This window comes from Tigriopus californicus, chromosome 7 (genome assembly GCF_007210705.1).
Source record: "Tigriopus californicus strain San Diego chromosome 7, Tcal_SD_v2.1, whole genome shotgun sequence".
NCBI classification, from domain to species: Eukaryota; Metazoa; Arthropoda; class Copepoda; order Harpacticoida; family Harpacticidae; genus Tigriopus; species Tigriopus californicus.
In genome coordinates, this window is record NC_081446.1 from 3,054,977 (window position 1) to 3,077,168 (window position 22,192).

General features: G+C 45.2%; 2 protein-coding genes across 7 annotated transcripts in view; one reads left to right on the top strand and one right to left on the bottom strand.

The window, feature by feature from the left end:
• Positions 1–1,063: 1,063 nt before the first annotated feature.
• LOC131884155 (serine/threonine-protein kinase MRCK alpha-like) overlaps positions 1,064–22,192 on the bottom strand; it is a 39,006-nt gene continuing 17,877 nt past the window's right edge. For 3 of the 6 annotated variants that reach the window (XM_059231823.1, XM_059231824.1, XM_059231827.1), the window contains 22 exons: positions 21,414–21,685; positions 16,861–17,160; positions 12,970–13,113; positions 12,763–12,879; positions 12,159–12,684; positions 11,341–11,608; positions 10,991–11,256; positions 10,678–10,898; positions 10,098–10,582; positions 9,921–10,027; positions 7,868–7,924; positions 7,256–7,536; positions 6,879–7,185; positions 6,628–6,809; positions 6,175–6,550; positions 5,647–6,108; positions 5,203–5,577; positions 5,019–5,133; positions 4,233–4,343; positions 3,055–3,334; positions 2,303–2,596; positions 1,064–2,052 (listed from right to left, as the gene is read on the bottom strand). In XM_059231823.1, the coding sequence (XP_059087806.1) occupies positions 1,885–2,052; positions 2,303–2,596; positions 3,055–3,334; positions 4,233–4,343; positions 5,019–5,133; positions 5,203–5,577; positions 5,647–6,108; positions 6,175–6,550; positions 6,628–6,809; positions 6,879–7,185; positions 7,256–7,536; positions 7,868–7,924; positions 9,921–10,027; positions 10,098–10,582; positions 10,678–10,898; positions 10,991–11,256; positions 11,341–11,608; positions 12,159–12,684; positions 12,763–12,879; positions 12,970–13,113; positions 16,861–17,160; positions 21,414–21,685 (5,714 nt within the window). In that variant the 3' untranslated portion in view covers positions 1,064–1,884. The remainder of the gene's footprint in view (positions 2,053–2,302; positions 2,597–3,054; positions 3,335–4,232; positions 4,344–5,018; positions 5,134–5,202; positions 5,578–5,646; positions 6,109–6,174; positions 6,551–6,627; positions 6,810–6,878; positions 7,186–7,255; positions 7,537–7,867; positions 7,925–9,920; positions 10,028–10,097; positions 10,583–10,677; positions 10,899–10,990; positions 11,257–11,340; positions 11,609–12,158; positions 12,685–12,762; positions 12,880–12,969; positions 13,114–16,860; positions 17,161–21,413; positions 21,686–22,192) is intronic. The other 3 variants (XM_059231829.1, XM_059231825.1, XM_059231826.1) reach the window with 3 other exon arrangements.
• LOC131884156 (uncharacterized) lies at positions 16,669–21,379 on the top strand. Its single transcript, XM_059231830.1, has 2 exons — positions 16,669–16,824; positions 17,220–21,379. The coding sequence occupies exon 2, from the start codon at positions 17,244–17,246 to the stop codon at positions 21,285–21,287; it is 4,044 nt and encodes a 1,347-aa protein (XP_059087813.1). The 5' UTR covers positions 16,669–16,824; positions 17,220–17,243; the 3' UTR covers positions 21,288–21,379.

The window sequence follows — 22,192 nt, forward strand, 5'->3', positions numbered from 1 at the left end:
CTCGTGACTCAGATGGCACTGTGACCCACCCGGATGGCACCATGGTCTGCACTGATGGCCCGTAACCCCCGGATGGCCTGTAACCCGCGGGTGGCCCGTACCCTAGGATGGCCCGTAACTCCCAGATGGCTTCTAACCCCGGATAGCCCGTAACCCCTGGATGAAACATGGTCTCACAATGGATTGGCGTTGGACCTTGTTTGGTCCATGAACCCGGATAGCCCCTTGACCGTAGATGGCCCGTTGAGCCCAAATGGCCCGTTGACCCCAGATGGCCCATGAACCTGGATGGACTCGTGAAGCTCGTATGGACTCCCAGACCCCGTGTGAATTAATGAAAGTGCTCACTCAAGTCGTTCTAGTCAAATGTATAAAAGCCATACTGGTCAAGAGATAAAGTCAGTCACGAAACGCTCACAACACTTCTGGGACGCAGTTTCCAGCGCACCTAGTAGACCATCATCCAACTGCAGTTGAGGGATCTTGAGATATCAGTTAAAGCCGCCACCTAAGAGTGTAATAATGACTAGGGGTCGGAAAGATAATTCATAATGTGGAATTAAGTTTTCAACTATTTCGGTCATTTTTGAGCAAAAAGCACCATTTCACGAATTTTAACACGAAAGTAACTTAATACCGAGGAATTTAGTCATCTTTTTAAGGGAAATTTAGGAGAAATAAAGGAAGGAAGGTTATATAGGTCTACCTTTGGTGACAATGTTTGTCCCCGCTGAATGATTTGCTTCGCATTGATCCCCTAAGTTTCATTAAGAGCGACTGTTGAGCACATAGGGGCATACGTACAAACGATGTAACTAGAGGGCTAGTCCAATACGTGCAAACTCCTATTGCTCAATGGTGATTGGTAACCCTGCCCCAACAGTCTGTAACACTAGATTTTTAAGAAAAGTACCAGGAACTAAAAAGGTTATTATTCCATTTTTTGGTAATGAATAGATTATTGATCAATTACTCACTTTCGCCAAACCAACGGGAACTGTAATCCGTTATCTTAATTGAGAAAGGACTAACGCCCTGAAAAAGAGGCTTTGCTGTTAAAGGATTGTTTTCACGTTTGTATTTCAATCTATTCATCTCAACTTGCGCAGTGTGGGTAGAATGGAGCTTGGTTCTGATAAGGGAGTTTAACAATGCTGGTAGTAGGAATCGTATTATTAGAAATAATCATAATCATGATATTGATGATTACGATAATCGTATAATGGTGGAGAAGGAATAGTAAACGTACTAAGAGAAGAAGTTGCAAGAATACGATATCAATGGCAAAGATCGAGTCAGGTGTCATCCTTGCAAAACGGGAGCTGAACTTCATGTGTGAAAATCCGTGGTCTTCTTCATTTGGTCATAACGACAAGACAACCTTGTAGGGTAGAAACAGGGTAAAACAAAGATATTTTTAATAATATCGAGACCTTAATCTTTTTGCTTCCTGAACAAGGTCATGTGATGAAAATAACGTCTAAAGAAAGATGAGTTGTAAATGTAGGGGCGAGATATCAATTCGTGATATGAATGTACGAGGTACGTCATCAATGGGTCTCTTGAATGATGAGCAGAACGTTACTTGAGATTTACGAAAATAGTCTTGGAACCAGATGTGGGGAATTGTTTCTGTGAAGTTCTGTTGATCTCGCTTTTCTCAAGACTGACTAGGTCTGTGATGCAACAATCGAGGAAAAAAGGGTGAGAGCGGATCATTGGTTTATAAAAAGAGGGGAACAAGAGCATGGGGGAAAATGGAACATGAGACTATTAATAGCCAGTAAAGCCAGGATTGAATGAATAGTATTGGCGTCTGTTTCTGGGATGGTGAAAAAGTTGAAAGCCATCTCTCTCAAGAATTGCATAACGATCAAATTGCACTTAAGATTCATAGGACGAGCTGCCGTGTCCTCCGCCAGCTGTGCTGCTGCCCCCTCCACCACCCCCACTGCTACCCACTCCATGATCACGGGCGGGGCTGGGTGGACTCGAAAGATTGGAACTGTTGTTCGAGCCCAAAGAATGACGGGGACTCCCATCCACCGTTTCCTAAAAGAAGGGAGAACCGCAATGAGTGGGGTTCCACAAGGGAGCAAACTCTGCCCTATCCACGACTTCGAAGCAAATGAAAGAGATTAATATTGGATGGCAATTGACAATTGACATCAAACTCACAATATGCATCAAAACCCTTAACGAAATCTGATCCAAGTTCGAAGATTGCCGACATTCAGATTAGCTTAGCGTAAAGGCAAACTGATGCCTTGGCTTAAGGATAATATTAGGTGTGAACACTCACAAACAACGATTGATGATTGTTAGATGATTGGGTATTCTGATAGATGTTCATGTACACCTCCTGATTGGAGGAGGATCCGTGTGATCCAATGGAACCTTGGGCGGAACCACTCAAATGATCCGTTACCCCATCAGGGGATCTTGGAAGGGAGGAAGAAGAAGATCGTCCGGCCAGAAGGGAAAAGCTGCCACTGCCAGAGGTACCACGCCTACTCCCAGGCCCTCCCAGGGCTAGCGAGGGAGGAGGAGTAGAGGAGGAAGACCCACCGCCATTGAAGTAAGACCGCATCCCGCTCTGAGATAATATTATTGTAGTCATGAAGAGAGGATATTATTCAGTACAATGTATGTCTACAAGATCAAAGAACTACTTAAAATCAGAACGGACAGGCTAAAACATAAAGTAATGCTAACATTTTCGGTCTCAATCAATCCATTGTGTTAACAAAAGTACCACTTCTCAACTCAATCAAACGATTAAGCCAAAGACACGCGCAAAACTCAGTGCAACGAAGGTCATGAAGTGAACGAGTTTTAGCGCTTTGAAAGAAGTATTTGCCAATCCGTTCACAATCATATCCGCTCATATAAATACCGAAATTAGTGAGTTAATCATTGCTCCCGTGTTTGCAAAATCACACAAAACTTGCATTAGGTTCAACAGACCCAGGGCCAAATGTCTTAAAACCATCTCCCAAATCAAGGTTGTGTGCCCAAAATTTGTTGAATATCGTTAATAGCATGATTGCTTACTTCATTGTGACTGATGGATCGTTGTGGAGGAGCCGGATGAGTTGGAAGCCTAGAGGGCAATTTGCTTGTGGATTGTTGAAACATTGATTTGACTCGTTGAACACCCTGTTGCTGAAGTGGAGAAACTTGAGCCGGACTTGGTTGAACGTGATCAGCTGTCTCCAAAGTAGTGGGAAGATCCATGAGTCTTTGGATCTGAATTCCATCTCCAGGGCCCATGTGAGAGATGTGGTTAAAGTTGGAAGGCGCTGATATTAACTTTGACCGACGATCAGGATTTCTAGAGAGGCATAATATGAATAAAATGTCAATAAGATTGGACATTTTTCAAAGTGGTCCTTGAAATTGCTTATATTGAGAAACATTTGGCACAAATGATGTAACTTGCTTGAGTACTTTCCGCGGTAATATCTCTTTTCATGAAGCACAATGATGAAAATGGATTTTTGGAAATACTATTTCTTTATACCTTAAGAATGTACCAAATGTTTCCAATTGAAAATTGAACCAAGTGAAGAATGAAGGTATTTAGATATGTGAAATGAACGCCCATTTAGGTCTAAACCACAAAATAAAAATGAATGACAAGTTAAAGAGATAAACAGAACAAACAGGAATGTAAGTGATGATTGTCATGGGCTGAGTGTGATATCTTGATTTATATGTTCATGATAAGTTAATTTGTGTTTCGTATGTCAAATGTTATGAGCACCACAAAGTCAATCATGAAACGAACCGATTCTGATTGATTGGAAGTGTTGCTGTAAAATAAGTCATTCGCACTTTCTCAGGTTCTATTATCAACGTGGTTTTTTTAAAGAAGCGATGAGGTATAATCAGGCTGACGAAACACTAGCCTTGTCAAAAGCAATGCTAAGCTGAGTGAAGTCAAATAGCCATGACCACTAATTTATGAAAAACTAATTATTCAATTGCATTTAGCATTTGGACGAGAGTTAAAATTTGCAATTCCATACATCATCAAAACTTTGAGTAGAGAACAAAGAGAGTGTGTTTGCGAATTCTTAGCATGTACTTCAAGTTTTGGGAAACTATGCATTCGATCTACAGGGTCAGTCCAAGGCTAAAAGGATCAAAAAGAGGCCAAGCGACACCGGTTGTTGACAACAGGTGTACAACAATCAACTATCACGAGGATGGAGGCGACGACGACTAACCGCATCATGAAATTGCTGCCAATGGTGGAGGAGGTGGAGGCCACCCCGCTCACCCCGGAGATCATATTGCCCATGACGGGCGAGTCCAAGAGCATCTTCAAGTGCTTCCCACTGAACAGAACCATTGAAATAGAGACCAAAAATACCCGGGTTGAAATGAGCTCACATAAACAATCGCACGGAATGTCAAGAGTTGAAAATAAAATCATCCATAAAGCTCTGAGAAATAGTAAAGACATGGACAGACCATAATAATAAGTCATTACTTGAACTGCTTTTGATAAGATTTTTTTTTCTGCGCAGAATAAACGAAATTTGGAATGGTGAACTGGGTTATTGCGTTGCTCTTGGTTATTTGTCTTTACTTTCTTCATTGTAATGAATATAAGAATGCTACAATAATGACTTGTTGAATTATTGTGGAGCACAAAGAGGTCATTATGACGAACTGTGAAAAAGAATGAATCACACCGTATCATGTCAAAAAAAAAAGAAATACCCCAAACATTATTCGCCCAAAAACATCTAAACCTTATTACTGAATATTTGAGATCCACAGATACGAAGACCTGGCTCGCTTCATTTTGAAGCATTTTCGGTCTTTACGAAATTCAGTGGATTGGCTTCGGGTCAAAGTGGTCGGATGTTCCGAACTCTTGGGACCAGCATTCCACAAATAGTACCAGCTTAAAAAAGTAAGATCCAAACCAACAGAGGTAGGGCCTTGTGCCATCTGAACGAGCTCTTTGCTTCAAGGTCAATGAAGACCAACGAATTGACACTTACGCTCTGATTTGCTTGTTGCTTTCTCGCACGGAAAAACGCCTCCGAGTTCTTTGCACTGGTCGGCCGTCTCGACCAATCATCATCAATTCAGGTTTTACCACATTCAGGCTATCCTCTGAAAATAAAATCGGGCGTCTTGAACAAATGGTCACTTCACTAATCCAGTTGTACTGAAGAGTCGTACCCTTATGGATATTGCTTAAGAAAGTCACATGGGGCATTTCCTGAAGCATGGACAGATTGAGGTGTCCACTTTTGATGAGCGGGCGTGTCTTGCGAATGTTGATGGTTTGAACCCAATCCCCGGTTACCGTGTCAAAGACATCGATATGAGTATCCGAATACACAAGCAAGCGTCCGTCACATACGGCAATGTCAAGGGGTACGGCGGGATACATGATCTCCCGATCCCGGGACTTCCTTCCCTGCATGTCCACATACACGCCAAGAGTATTGAAGACCAAGAGGAACTCTCCGTGAGCCAGTTCAATGGCTCCTAAGGCATCCACCGGGTTGTAGGCCAGGAAACCGAGCATCTGATTGTCAGGATGGACTAAAGCTGCAAGAGTAAACAGTTCCTTGTAGTGACGCTTATCTGCTTAATCTGTTCAACTCTAATATCACTTACACAAAGGGTGTTGATCACCCAGAAGGCTGTAGATGGTGAATCCGGACTGATAGCCCACGCACAAACGGCCTTCGCTGAAGACATCGAGGGACTGGGCTTGTGCGGGCAGAAGAACCTCTCGCAAGCGTTTGTGCCTCGACTTGAGTCGGTTGATCTCGTAGATTATCACTTGTCGCTTGACAGCCACACACAAGCAAAACGAGCTAGCCAAAGCACTGGGATTGGACGCCTGTCCGCCCGTTGAAAGGACTCCGCCCGTGGATCCCCGCATGACTCCGGTGGCAAACACGATACAACTCTTGGTGTCTGCCACCTTGATCCATTCGGTATCCGGTTGATCCAAGGCTTTCACGGGGATGAGTCGCATTTGTCGGTGTTTTCCAGTGAGGGCAATCATCAATTGCTCATCTTGAAGGTACTCCACTTGATGGATCTTCTTTTGATCGCCAATGCGACAAATTTCTAGATTTTAAAAAAGAAAATGGTAACCTTCGAAATAGGTGTTCCAAATCACCTTTTCATGCTCACCATCTCGATCCAAATCGACGCAAAAGAGACCATCGTCGGTTCCAACCACCAATCGATCCCTGTCGATGAGACAAGCGGACATTGCGTTTTTGATCATGGTCACAGTGTTGTCCAAAATCTCTCGACATCTGAACACGGTTCGATCGGGGAGTTTATTCTTCTTTAAGATGCGATGAAGTTCGTTTAAGGCAACCACCCATTTGGTCTTCTCACTCTCCGAGTCTGCCAACATCAGACATTGATGTCGAACTCCAGGCGGGTCCATGAGGCTCGTAGTGACCCTGAAGATGCAGGGCACATCCTTCTTGTTGGCATGAATGACATCTGACTCACGGACACTGGACACTTCGAACTCGGGGTCCCTCATATCCAATACCTAAACCACAAAATCATCCAGAAGGCCCCCTGTACTAACATATCATGGCCAGTATTTAGTCGCGTGATCACTCTTACCTGACTAACATTGACACTTGGCGCAGTCGCCTGAAGTTCGTAGAGGAAGAGCTTGAAATCGCACACTACCACAAATTGGCGCACCCAACCCTTTTTAACACCGCCTGGCTTGGGTACCTTCACGTAGCCTTCATAGGCTGTTCCAATTCCACGAGTGGGATCAATACCCAAGGGTCGTTTAGCTGAATACGAAGAGAGAGAGAGTGCCGAGTTAGTGTTACAAAAGGCCATTAGCGTCCTTGGGATCTCACTTTGATCTGGAGGCACTGGGCACGACATGGGAACCTTTTCGCGGCATTGGATATGGCAGGCAAACCCGCAGACTTCGCAAACCACGCCCTGACGAGTCAAACCCACCATTAGGGAAGTGCAATGATTGCATTTGAGAGGCGACGAGAACGTTCGGATAAGGAACTGATGAGATTTGGCCTTGGGACCCACTTGGATCAGTCCTGGACCCATGGGGCCGGCCATAGGTTGGAGTGGGGGGTTCATGGATGAAGAAGGGTGCGGAGGGAGAGCTCGAGGGTCCGGTCTCTGGGGCGACGATATGTGCTCCTAGAACATGAAAACAATTTGATCATGAATTGGTATCATGTTTCCAAACCATTGGACATGTGATCCGTACTGGTGAGAGGTCCGACATGTTGGAACGAGAGGATCCAAGGGATGGATTTTGATTATCCTCCACGTCCCCATCGTCCGATTCGATGGACATGGCGCGTCTGGACGCGCTATAATTGGTCAAGTTCGAGGCTGCGGAAGACTGGGGCTGATCCAAAGAATGACGCTCTGGACGAGAAGGACCTCCTTGGGTGGAGGTCGAGTTATTGTTTCGACCCGCCGAGGACTCCTTGAGAAACTGTTCCAAAAACGACATCTGGCTGCCAGGTCTATCACTGCCCAACACTAACGGAATGGACGATAAGGACATTCATTAGGAAACAGTTTCGAAAAGCTATAGCGAGGGTTGATTTTTTTTTAAAATCATAATGAGGCTGGGTCGTAAGGTGCATGACCAATGGAGTAATGAATGAGGATCAGGGAAATGCACATTGGTGATAAAGGTTAGGAAGATAGCTTCAGATTAGAAAACGAGGAAAGTAAAATTAAAAAAAAAAAAAGAGTTAAGTTAGACGAGAGATGAGCCAAAAGTAAAAATTGGAAGTATCGCAAAAATAACAGATCGGTGACGGTGAAAACGCATTTCAGGGGTAAGGCAATCATGACAAGGACTAACCCGAAATCTTTGACGATGATCGCTTCCAAAAGAGGGGATTTCCCATAGAAAAGACAGCTTGGAACATAAAGTGGAAGAAGGTCAGACAATGATCGAGAGAAAAACAGCGAGAAAGCGAGAGATAAGATGATCCAGGAATAGGATCAAGTCTACAAATGCCAGACTTCTAGGAGACGCTTCACTTGGCGACTGATTTGGGAGCTTAGGGGTGTGAAGAGCAAGGACATAAAGGAGAGGATCAAGAGGAACAGGAATACATGGCACCGTTGGAGATTCTCTCCCCAAACGTGGTTTGACCAGAGCTTCTTGTCGTTGAAGACACGGACCCACCAAACTACAAAATGACATTTTTCGTTGAATGAACAATTTTTCACGGTTGCACGTATGGTACTTATACGGTTAGTATATTCATGGTCAAGGCGCGTTAAGATTGGCTTCAACGACATTTTGTAGTGTTGTGGTCAAGAGAGTCGTCCAAGGTCAACTTGAAGTATGTACATGATAGATTAATAAAATAATGCTTGTTGTTGTTATTGTTGTGGTGTTGGTAATAGTAGTAACTCTGTACCCTGGCAAAGAGGATCAATGTCCCAGCAAAACAAGATCAAGAGAAAGAGGAAAAAAAACTGTCTCGTCAGAAAATAGTTTTTGAGAGTTTGATTAGTTCAAACCAAAGGGATGAAAACCAATGGGAATTACCAAAATGAGATGAATAGAAGATCATAAACAGGAGAAGAGATGGAAGAGAAGAGTCCGTGGAATGCTCGTACGCGAGCGCGCCCGAGAGAGAGAGAGTAGGATGCGGGTAGGGAAGATTCTAGGACTTATTTTATCACAGGGGCTACTTTTCATCAACATCATCATCGTTGAAAGATTCTTCTAAAAAGTTTCTTCGAGTTCGGCGACTCTTCTGCATTGCCATTAGTATTTTTGCCATTTGGATTCTGATTCTGATTGGTAGGCTGGGCCAAGACTCGCCCCGGAGTCTTGGCCTTTTGGAATCGAATCTGGTTCTGCTTCTGCGGGCTAATGCTCGTCAAGATATTGTTCTCATTACACGCCCGTTGCAAGCTGTTATTACTAGAATTCAAGTTCGAGGGTTTGGAAGGGGTGCCCTGGGTGGGTGGGGAGAGGGTGACCACAGTGGCTTCCCGCTTCATCTGCGGGATTTTCGTGGCATTTTTCACACTGGAGCCGACCAGACTTCTCCGTTTGTTGAAACCGCGCACAGCCTGCCCACTGGCAGCGGCTGCCGAGGCCTCATTCAAGGCCAGCTTCTTGCCTCGGGCGTTGTACAATTGAGACACCCGGATTCCACTTCCGTTTAGAGCAGTGGAACCTGAACAGCAATCGTGGAAATCAGGTTAAAGGAGGAAATGGAAGAAGAAAAAGAAGAAGAAACAAAAGTCAGTTCGAGTGAGAAAAGGCATGCAAGTGGGGAGAAAGAGAGCCACCGAGGGAACAATAAGGGTGAAAGGACCATAAGTGGACCATGGAGTACCATGATTTGTGGGATGATTCAAGTTTGCTGGATGCTACTTTTTCTAATGTCTTCAAAATTCATGGCCAATGGAACATGGTACATATGAAAATACTTAATTAATTGATTTATTTGCAAGTTTTGCGATGTTTCGACGACAGTCGACCTTGAAAGTATTTCAATTATTTCTTTTTGAAGCCTAGGGGAACAGAACTATTCTGGTTGCCTTTTGCTTTAAAACACCTAACACCTTGCTTATTAATACATCAATTTCGTTGTGTGTCCCACTAACAAGTCGTGTCATTAGGGCTTTGTTTGTAGTATGTAACGCCATCAAAGGGACTTGTGGCCATAATTGGCATACCTTTGGAACAATGTAATGTCCTGATAGCACATGTAAAGCAAACACGAATTAAAGAGGTTCGAAAAAAGGGGCTCCTGGTGTACAGAGTTACTCGTGATGTTCCACTGACTGAAACATTTGGCATGTTGGGTGACTTGCCAAATCCCAGGAAGAAAGAGATCTGTGACTACTAAAAGAGACATCGAAAGAGAAGAGAGTCGTCCACTTACTGCCTTCGCCATTTTCTACCCGGGTTTGCAAGTCCTTGATTTGCGACTCTTTCCGCATCATTTCCCGACTAAAAGAGTCCACGCGCGATTTGTACTCCCGAACATCCCTAGAATCGAAGAACAAAATGTGCCCTCATTATGTCCATTAAAACCGCTGTGTACGACAATCGTCCTTACATCCTGGCAGCCTCCAATTCAGATCGCACTTTGCTCAATTCCTCATTGATAGCCTGCTTGGCATGAATTTCGCTCTGAAGATTGGATTGAAGGTTGAGTAGTTCCATTTTCTCCAACTTTTGCGACCGCCGGTTCTTCCAGTTCTTCTCTGGCGATGCCGAATTCACCCCGGGTCCGGTGTGCTTCAAGTACTCCAATTCTTCAGTCATTTTCGAGGCCAAGGCTTGAAGGTAACCTCGGGCGTCCTTCTCGTCACTGACCCAATTGATGACCTCGGATATTTGTGCCTCCCATTGGGCGATGGCCTCCTTCTTGGCCCGCAACTCCGCATACTCATCCTCCAATTGCCGTCGATCGTGTGTGAGTCGATTGTTGAGCTCCAGAGTTCTCTCCAACTCCACTTGGAGCTTCTTGTTCTCCTCCATGAGCATGACCTTCTCTCTCTCATACACATTCCGCAACTCCTTCATGGTCTCCTCCGATTCCTATTTCAAACACATTTATTGTCCATGGTTAATAACTTGTTTGTTGGATGGACGAGTGAGTGGATAGAATCGCATATTCAATAGCCTGAACATACCTGAAGCGAGTCCAATCGGCTCTTGTCGAGCTTTTCGCGTAGAGTCTGCATGTCCATTTCGTAGGTTCGATTCCTCCTCTCGCTCTCGTCGAATTGATCCTTGATCGAGGCCAATTCGGAGTTGTGCTTGCTTTGTTGGTTCAACAAGGTTTCGGAAGTGGCCACCTCCAGCCTCTCGATTTCGGCTCTTAACCGGGACACTTCAGCATCGTTGGCACCACCTGAATCCAGCAGAAATTGATCGTGTGTCAACAAACGGTTGCTGCTGTTGAATGTGCAGCCAATGTGGTGAAAGCAAAACAACTCAACTCACCCACGGGACTGGCCCCGGATTTGACGGAGGACAGTTCTTTCTCCATTTGCTTGAGAGTGCTTTCGTGCTTCTCGCGGAGTTTCTTTTCTTTAACAGCCTCGTTGACGGCATCCTCGGATCTCAATTCGAGTTCGCGTCGGAGTTTCTCCGCTTTTCGGATGTCTTGCCGGAGAGTATCGATTTTTTGCAATGATGTCTCCAACTCCTCCTCCTTATCTCGAACTTGCCGAGAAAGTTTTTGCTTCTGCTGCCTGAGCTCTGACAATCTAGGGATGGATAAATTTGGAGAAAAAAATATCACCCTCAATGAATTCAGATTGGATGCGAAGTAAGAATGTTCGATCACTTACTTATCGGTGACCTCGGTGTACTCTGACATGGCCATTTTGCGTTGCTGCAAAGCATCTTTGAGTTCTTTCGATTGCAGCTTGAGCTTCTCTTGGGCTTCGACGAGGTCACGCGTGAAGTCCTCCTTCTCCAACTTGGAGGCTTTGAGTAGTTTCTCCAGGTCCTTGATCTTGTTGGACTTTTCCGATTCCGACAACTCGAGATCTCGTTTGAGACTCGTCACCTCTTTGTTGCTCTGTTGATCTTTCTGGGCCAATTCTGCTTCCAATTCTGCCAAGAGAGGATCCCGGAGTAAAGGACAAGTGGTTGGAACGTTTCCATAGATACAAGCAATCATTATAGCTATGCAATGGATTGGCGAACGTTCGAGCTTGTTTTGAGTATATATGTAGGCGCAAGAATGTAAGAGAACTGCTGACCTAGTCCGTTGCAATGCTTGAAATTCAAGCTTTTAATGGGGGTGGAAGAGGAGCCAGCCACCCGCAAACTGGTGGTGAAACTGTAGAAGGGTTCATTTACGGATATGCGTGATAGAAATAATGTGTTACTGTTTCGTCGGCGAGTAGATTTGTATAAGTGGCAAATCATAGCTCAAATTACTCACGGGTTCACACGAGTAGTTTGTTTGACCACAAACCATGTTTGTCAAGTCCTCCAAGAAGTATAATTCATTTATCTTATGTATTGTGACCTCTGATTTGAAATCTACTTACCGAAGTATTTCGAAACAGGGAAAACTTCAATCAAGCAAGTACATATCATTCATCAAACGTAAACTAACCTCGGATTGCGAAACCAACAAAAGATAATTTCTAGTTACCTGCATTCTTTTTCGTGAGCTTATTGAGCTCATCCTGAAGTCGGCGAACTTCGTTGCCTGCGGACTGATTATTATCCGGACCACTCGTTGGCTCCGGATCGGCCAAAGGTCCATGAGCAAATTTCTGGAGTGCTTGATTGGAGGTGTTCAGTTTGCGAACGAGCTCTTTCTTCTCGTCCTCCAATCGAGTGATGCGTCTCTCGTAGGCGTTTTTGCTCAAGCCATCCACCGCCACCTCCTCGTTCTTAATGGGCGTGACCTCCCGTTTTCGCGGGGCCACAACTTCTTGCGAAAACCGGGCCAAGTCGGACAACTTGCTGTTCATCGTAAAGCTGAACCCGACAAACGGCAAATGAAGGCCCGAGAAGGCCGGATTATGCTGCGGGGGTTGGGTATCGCAATTGCGGAGATCATTGTCATCCACATCGAAATTGGAAGTGTCGGTGGGGGATGAGACCTCGGGGATATAAGGCGCTTGTTGTCCCATGATCCGCGTCCAATCCACGCCAGAGAACCAAGGGTGGTTCTACAATGTTTGAAGCAAAAAGAGACATATTGGTTAGAAGGCCTCTGCGGGTTACTCTGAACCATATCTGTTGTATACCTTGAAGTCCTCGATGCCGTTTTGTCCCAATCTGACCTCTGCGCTGCAGATGAGTCGTTTCATGAGATCTTTGGCCTCATTGCTGACTTCAACGTCTGTGGGGAAGTCGAAACAGTTCTGGAAAGGGTATGAAGTCAGTCGGGTTGGAGTCCGTCGATTTGGAGCGAAATTCGAGGTCGTGCCGTCTGCCTCTGGTCCTGTTCTTACCTTATGATTCATGATTTTGCCGTAGGTCTCCACCAGAGATTCAGCGTAGAATGGAGTCTCTCCATAAAGCATTTCGTACATGCACACGCCCAAAGACCACCAATCACATTCGGGACCATAACGGCCTTGGCCGTCCTCCATTGCCTTGAATATGAAAGAAGACCGTTGACAGTTTATGATCAGCTCAGTTGAGAGAAAAAGTCATACATGAAAAGATCACGTGCCACATTTATTGAATATGGTATGCCGGAGATCTTTAGCAATACAGTAAAAATCGGATATAAGAGCAACTTTGGGGCCGTGAATTTCTGCTCTTATATTCAATGTGCTCTTATATCCGATGCTCCAGTTCCGCGGCTCCAGAGGCAAAACTGATGACAGAAAACGTTTTTTAAGCTTTAATTTGATGTAGTTTTACGGTCCAAACAAAAGGCAACCATAAACTCGAGAAAAATGAAACAAAATGCAAGGAGGGCAGTGTGTTGGCTGTAGTATGTTTAAGCATCAAATACGTCGTTAATTTGTCACAGAATTACACACTGGCTATGAAGTTTGAAAAAAAAACCAAGAGTTTTCCAAAGGAAGCAAATTTGACTCCTAACTTTGTGGCAGCTTCGGTCAGGCTTATCTTGGACAGCTTGTCAAAATCGGCAAGGTGCTTTTGCCTCTCCTTGATGGAAAAAGTGGTTCTCGTAGCAGAAGCCATTATGTATGACTGTTTGTTTTTATGAGAAAATGGCTGAAAACTTGCTTTTATAAAATGGCTTAACTAGTTTCCATCGAAAACTTCATTGTGGAGCGAGGGAAAAAAAAAAATATTTTGCCGCCAATTCTGCTCTTATATCCGATGTGGCCCAAAACTTTGCGCTCTTATATCCGATGATACTTTAATGCGAATAGATGGTCTGGTCATGAAATGATGCTGAGTTTTCAGCGGCTTCTAACTATATGTATCTTTCTGTCTACGCGCAATTTTGAAGCANTTGGACAGCTTGTCAAAATCGGCAAGGTGCTTTTGCCTCTCCTTGATGGAAAAAGTGGTTCTATTGGCAAAAGTCACTATGTATGACTGTTTGTTTTTATGAGAAGGCGGCTGAAAACTTGCTTTTATAAAATGGCTTAACTAGTTTCCATCGAAAACTTCATTGTGGAGCGAGGGAAAAAAAATATTTTGCCGCCTTCAATTCTGCTCTTATATCCGATGTGGCCCAAAACTTTGCGCTCTTATATCCGATGATACTTTACTATACTTTACTATATAATTTGCTTCGGGGATTCACAATCCTGCCCTTATATCCGATTTTTACTGTATTTGAATGTGGGTTATTCAGGTTCTTTTAATGAACAATCCCCGGCATAAGACGAAATTACTTTGAATATCTTCAGCAATTTCGAGACAATCGTTTAAGGAACTTCAGACGAGGATAATGCGAATAGATGGTCTGGTCATGAAATGATGCTGAGTTTTCAGAGGCTTCTAAAAATATGTATCTTTCTGTCTACGCGCAATTTTGAAACAAAATAAAATTTCGGAGCCTATTTTGAAAAATGAATAGTGAAAAAAGACTTATAGGTAGAAAACAAATTTTTGTAACTAACCTGTCAGACAAATGTTATATTTCGATTTGACCTTTAGTGACTTTGATATTGCACCCTCAGGTTTGAAAATATGTGTTGATTACTTGACAGGTTAGCTTATTTCAAAGATTTCAAAGCTTAAATGGGCGGTCGAGGATTTCAAAAAGATGCAACAAAACAATTCACCGATAGGTGTCTTTAAAATGTTAGTACATGATGCCCAAGGCACCAAACTTAAATTAAGAAAAAATGCATAAAAGATCCATCTAAATTTCCATTTTCTCAAAATGTAACTAGCACTCTTTGGAGTGCACGTTCAAACAAGCACCTAACAGTATTATGGATCTCTTCATTTCTTCGACTTTTTTCCTTTATGGGGACTTTTTTTCACTTCCGTGCATCTGTGCTTCAGGTGAAGAATTCTATCTTCAGCCAGAACTTTTTGGCAGTAAATTTCTTTTTTTTGCCTTTCCATGGGCTTTACCAGGGGCGCCTGTGCATTAATAACCGTCACAAGGAAGGCCACGAATCTATTCAAATGAAAGATTATGATTCTGCTAATTGTTACCACTTACACTTTAAACAATATTTGGGCTAACAACGAATTAGATTATAGAATTCAAGTTTGTTTTCTGCTTGGAAAGTCGGCAAAAACGGAGTTGCAATTGATCAATCCTTCTCATCACCAGTTTGCTTATCCATGTACCTTGGTTCGGTCTAACCAAAAGCCAAAATCATTTTATGAATAAACGCGCTTTAAGTAGTATCATTAGGCCGAGAAGAAAATCATTGACACACCATAACATACTGATCAATTACAAATGTGTCCTAATGTCAAGCTTTGCCAGAAACAAATTTCAATTTCTTTTCAATAAAATTAGGAAACTCAATGGATAGTCAAGTAAATCAAAAATGTAGCAAAGTGGTTGACTTTTTTTTTACATTTTAACAACTGGGTTTTGCATGTTCACATTTTTTTTTCTTCATAATTGAATTCTCATCCTCACATTTTCCCCAATGCGAAAAAAATTCCTCAAATTTTTCTCCAGGTCTACTCATTAGAAATCTTCGTCATTAACATGATGCATTTCTTATTCGCTGCTTCTCAAGACAAACAGCCAACAGGAAAACCTTGCTAAATTCCCCAGCTGTTTCGACTTCGTACGCTTTAAAACCACAGACCATATCATGACACAAAATCCATTTTCCTCTGCACTGAGGTCGGGCCAATGCGACATCAAGTCGTTCAATGATCTGTGTTTAAAACACCTTTCCTCAGCAGGTACTCCATCGCTGAATGCCTGAATACATGCAGGTCCAAGCATAGACCTTACAAATACTTGAACTGACTTAGCCCGACCAAAAAGCGAACACACGCCTGCAACAGCAGCTTAATGTCTTGTAGTGTCTAGTAGAGAGTGTTTAGTTAACTCTTGCGCATTCATTGGGCAGGGTGACTGAATTGGAGGAAGCCAACACGGCCCTCGATCTAAGGCGAGCTCTCGCTGGCAGGTCCTGGTGGCGGATCCAACGGTCACCTTAATATATTTAGGGTGCAGCACAGGGGCCCAAGTTTTTCTTTGCCCAATGCATAATGCGAGATCTCATATGATATGCAGGCAGGTAGGTAGCCCATGGATTTTCCCGCACCCTCGGACCCAGCTGAGTCGCTCCATTGGCCAGCCCAAGTCATCCAATTGCCAAAAGTACAGCAGCAAACTTGGCACACAAATCCCCTTCGTTCATTCCATGTCTCAGTCCTCGACCCTTACATTGGCCATCCCTCGCTCCATCTTTCACCCCCAAATCCCAGGAAAGGCCGGGTTAGAGTCTGCTCCCGACCACCTGGCCCGGTCCTGGCTCGCACTCCTCAGCCAATGGCCGACTCGACTGCGGTGGGTGGGCTGGATACGCTGGCCCGCAAGAGCCAACCTGCCCCATTGCCAAGCGACTCACGCGACTCACCCACAGCTCTTGGTAGTCCATGGAAAGAGAGAGCAACTGATCCAACATCACCATCATCACATCACCTAGCTCGTTGTGGCCTGCCTGGGCCAAAGTTGAGTCTGGAGGAGCAGCAGTTAGCTCCTTGGTTGGGTTCAGGTCAGCCGTTCAGCCGACCGAGACATACGTACACAGAAAGACAGAAAGACAGACAGAAAAGAAAGAGAGAAGCCATTCATTCGTTCGCCCATCGATTTTTCCTTCTTTAACATGGACTCAACGTTTTAACTAGCCCCGCCTGTCATCGTGGAACCATTGCCAGCCAGCCCTTGGGTAAGTGTGCGGGTGTCTGTCTGTCGGTCTACTTACCCGGAGTATTTCCGGCGAGATGTAGTCGGGCGTGCCCACGGCCACGTTGCTTTGGACCGTGCCATCGGCGGCCAATCGGAGACACGAGCCGAAATCGGCCAGCCGGATGTGTCCATTGGCATCGAGTAGCACATTGTCGGGCTTGATGTCCCGGTGCACGTAGCGCAGGTTGTGGATGGAATCGATGGCCAGGACCATTTCCACGATGTAGAACTTGGCCATCTCCTCGGGTAAACGGTCTTCGAACTTGCTCAAGAGCGTCAAGAGATCGCCACCGCAATAGTAGTCCATGACGAGGTACTGAAAACAGAGACACGGAGAACATAGCTAATCAATGGTTTGGCATTGTTTCATTTTAGCCCGACCCCCCCCCAACCCCCAGGATGAGTGCCCCAAAACGGAAACGCTCGCGTTTGACGGCCCCCATGGACTTTCCCGAGGCTATGGTGTTCCATCCGACCCTGGACGAGCTGGCCGATTTCTCCGGTCTCATGCAGACCATCGAGGCCCAGGGCGCTCATTTGGGCGGGATCTGCAAGATTGTCCCGCCCAAGGAGTGGATTCCTCGCAAGCAGGGCTACGATCCCGACACCTTCAAGCATCTGACCATTGAGGCGCCTAAGAAGCAGATTTTCACCCAGATTGGCGAGCAGCGGGCTTTTCAAACCAAGTGCCTCTGCAAAGGGCCCATGAGTATTAAGGAATATCACGAGTTGGCCACCAGCTCGCGTTACGCCCCGCCCAAACACACCTCCTACGAGGACTTGGAACGCAAGTATTGGAAGAGTCTGCACTTCATGCCCCCTATTTATGGGGCCGATGTAGCCGATTCGATCACCGATCCGGAGGTGACCGCTATGAACATTGCCCACTTGGATACTATCTTGAAGCACTACGAGGAGGACACGGGACAAGTGTTTGCCGGCGTCAACTCGCCGTATTTGTACTTCGGCATGTGGAAGGCCACTTTTAGTTGGCACGTGGAGGACATGGACTTCTATGGCATCAACTTCTTGCACTATGGCATGCCCAAGACGTGGTACTGTGTGCCACCCAAGTACGGCTATCTGATGGAACGGGCCGCCGCCGCCTTGTTCCCTAATGTGGCCTCGTGGTGCACCAATTTCATGCGCCACAAGACCTGTCTCATTTCACCGCACATCATGGACGAGATGGGCGTTCCTTATCAGAAGGTCATTCAAGAAGAGCGTGACATCATTGTCGTGTTTCCCTATGCTTATCACTCGGGGTTCAATCACGGCTACAACATTGCCGAATCCACCAATTTCGCCTCCGAACGATGGATTGAATATGGGAAGCGTCACCGATCCTGCGATTGCAGTCGCAATCAGGTCAAGATGGATATGAGTGTGTTTGTGAAGCGGTTTCAGCCCGAGAAGTACGATGACTGGATGGCCGGAAGAGACATTGCGCCTCACCCCGAGGATCCGCCCGAGGTTGTGGACGAGATCAAGCTCCGAGCTGAAGATCCCGAAGCGTATAAGAAGTTGATGCATGAGAAATGGGTGCAGAAGGAGAAGCCGAACTTTGATATCTTTGTCACGAAGCAAGGCCGGCAGTTGAAATACAATACCGAAACTTTAAAGCTGCACCCAAAGTCCAAGTTCAAGAATTTTGAAGAAGAGCAAGATTTCGAGAAATTCCTTCAGGGCCTGGATCGGAAGGCCAAGGATGGGGTGTTTTTGGATGTGTATCAGCATGTGGAATATAACAATTTGAAAGTGATCGTGTTCCCTCGCACCTACAAGTGCATTGGCGAGGGTCTGGATATCATCCGAGAAGTCTTGGGTCGGCCCAATATTGGCAGTGTCAAAGAGCTCATTGAAACCGGAGAAATGATCAAGATTAAGCAGAAGCTCTTCAAGAGGAAAGTGAAACCTCGCGTGGAGAAGAGGGAAAAAGTGTTGATAACGAGAAAAGTGGAGAAAACAATTGTTGCCGATGTCTACCGACACGTTCTCAAAGACATTCAGGCTGTGGTCAAGGAGGGCACTTTTGACATTCTTGGGGATATCAGTGATGAGTTAAGCGAGATCTTGGCATGGTACTCCCTACAAGAGCTGGTCGAGTCTGACATTATGAAGATGGACCACCAGGCTCGTGTCACCATCGAGGAAGAAATCAAGGAAGAGGTCACGGATGATGAGGGTTCTCCCACGATCACCAAGAAGCTCGATCTCTACGTCCACGAACCCTCCGGCCAAACAGTCACGGTTTATCAAAAGACCAAGAAGATTGTGGGCCGAAAGGGACCGAAGATTGTCGAAATTATCGGCTCCAAAAGTGTGGAAGAGTGCATCAACGAAGGGATGCTGAGGTTTGTCAAAACAGTTTACAAAACTGCAGGGGCGCCCAAGCCCAAGATTTTTCATCTCTACCAACACGTTGAGCACACGGATCTCACGTTTTTGGTCAACAGCACAACACAGAAACTAGTCGGGAAAAACCTCAGCATGCAAGAGGCCTTGCTCGGCAAAAGAGACGTTCAAGATTTAGTGGACTCTGGCGAGCTCATCTACATGGGCGAGAAAGTGCTCATGGCCAATAGCGAAAGCGAGAAGACGACCAAGAAGTCCATGCAATATCAAAGCTTCCGCATCGTTGGTATGGAGGAAGACCTGGGTGTGGCCACTAATGAGTCCCGGGTTGGATTCTGCTTCGACTCCGGACTGGATCAAGTGGAGAAACTTGTGCACAACTCGACAATGCAAGAGCTTATGGACGACGAGAAACTGACCCACTCGAATGTGGAACTGGATCAGGTGCAGAAGAATCTTTTGAAGAAACTCCTCGCCCACAGGATGAGCACCAAGAAAGTGACGTTCCTCAAATGGAGGTTTACCAATGATGACAGAAAAATCGTCCTCGCTGATGACGATGGCGACGTTGTCAAGGAATACAGAGACAAATATGCCCACGAACTTGGCACGACGAAGCTGGATGACCTTGCCGCTGATAACGTCCTCAGCTTAATGGATGACAACTTGGAGCTATATGAGAACGAACTAGACCTGAGGAAAGCTTTGGGCAACGACATTCTGGCCAAGAAGGACCAACTCGATATCGTGTACAACCTGACTGCCAAGTGCTTTGACGTCCTGCACCACACTCACAATCAACGTTACATCATCAAAGAAGAGACGTTCGATTGGAAAGCGAATGTCAAAGTCGAGGAAGAAGCTGAATACGAAGAAGACTTGGAGGATGGAGTTGAGGGAACCAGCACGGACCTCGTTCCAGCTGATGAAGAAATGCTAGATGAAGATGATATCATTCTTGAAGGCAGTGATGCCGAGGCCTTGGTCTCCGAATCTGGCAGTGAAGACGAAGACGATAGTGACTATGAAGGAACCAAGGTGAAACGCACCAAGACGAAATCTGCCGGTACCAGAAGACAGTCGATCTCGTTTGAGCTCGGCATTGAGAACCAAATGACCAACTTGCTGAAGGAGATGCGGATCAAATTACAAGCGTCCAACGAGCCTCAGGTTCCATTCGTCTTGACAGACATCCTGGCAGCACACAAGGATCTCACCGAGTACACGATCAACATCTTCCTTCCCGGATTGAAGGAACTCAAATGCATCACCATCGACGATACTGGACGATTGTGGTGGCAAGGCTTGAAGACAGAGAACACACGGCAAATATTATGGAACATCTTAGACGAGCCCCAAACTACTCCGGACTCATTGTTCGAATGTGAGATTTGGGTGCTGTGTCGAAGCGTCCTCAAAGCTTCAATGCTTAACCGATTCAATGGATACCGGCTTTCAAATCTCACTCGAAAGGTGTTCAACCTTCACCGACGAGACGAGCTGAGACGGTCTCGAATCCGAAGTGCGCTCAATCTTTTGACAGGAATGAAACTCCTGAAGCGAAAACGGTTCACCTACTACTACAATGGACCAAACGCATACGATGGTTGGAAACGATCCGAGTTCGATCGATATGGTCCACACTTGCACTTCAGACAATGCCGTGTGGATGTCCGTACTCAGAAGTTGACCCCTGAGCAAGAAGAAATAGCCAACCAATTGTCCGGCAATATGCATGTGGACCGAAGTACCTCTTCGGGTACAGCCATCCTTCTGAAACGCCGACAGGAAATGGCTGAGGTCATGAAGAAGTATTGCGCCGAAAATAAGCTGACCCTTGAGCAAGAGCGCTCTGTCAAGTTCGGGGATGTCACTTGCAAGTGTGGAACATCCATCAAGGTCAATAGCTCAACCAGGACCAAAGCACATACTGGATTCAAGAAGAGGGCACGCTGTCAGAAATGTCCCGGATGCAAGACTCCCAAGTGCATGAAATGCGCCAACTGTCTCAATCCATCATTCAAACAAGCTTGCTCGAACCGAGTTTGCTATTTCCCTCTGATCCCTTATTGTCCTTGCTTTGAGTAGGTTGGAGCAAGTGAGTGAATGCATAATGTACAGCTGTAACCTGTTGACCGACGCTGTGAATAAAACCTTGATTTTCTTTTTCGACACTTTCATACACGACTTTGATTAATTGGTACGGTAACTTACCAGATTGGTCTCGTCTTGGAATGCGTAGTGAAGGTTGGTGATCCATCGGCGATCGCCCCACACCAAGACATCTCGCTCCTCTTGGAAACACGCCGTTTCGGCTCGTTTCAGCATCTCCCATTTGTTCAAGATCTTGAGGGCATACACACAATCCGTGTTCTTTAGTTTGACCACGCAGACTTCGCCAAAGGCCCCGCGTCCAATCACTTTCAAGATCTCAAAGTCATCTTTGCACAGACGTAAGGCTTTCACACGATTGGCCACAGGTTTAACTAGAAGCAAGAAAGCGAATTGATGTCATTTGATGTCACTTCACTGACAAGGAATTGAAACAAAAAAAAAATCATCGCGGAATGAGGCTTATCTAGAATAGAGTTGAAAATCAACGTCAAATCTGGAGGACGGAGACCCTGAGATCATCGATTGGCATTTTACCAATCAACTTTTCATTATTAATATTCGGGAGCGCTATCAGAACTCGCCCACCCACGAGCCCCCCATATCAGGGAGAAAAGTGCAATGCCACACCGAAATTGTATCTTAATTTTCTGTGCAACCGACAGTCCAAATCTGAAGGTATGCTTTCTCAAAACTCTGAACATAATCCCGAGTAGCTAATGTTTCCTAAGATCAAACTAACAACCTCTGATAAAAGGAATTGACAGAAAAGAGCCACAACTCTATATCTGCAAGTACACCACTCCTCTGAGAGTTGAAAGTACGTGCATTTTTGGTCAGACATTTGATTGAAATAAAAATTGCTTCATATATGGTATTAT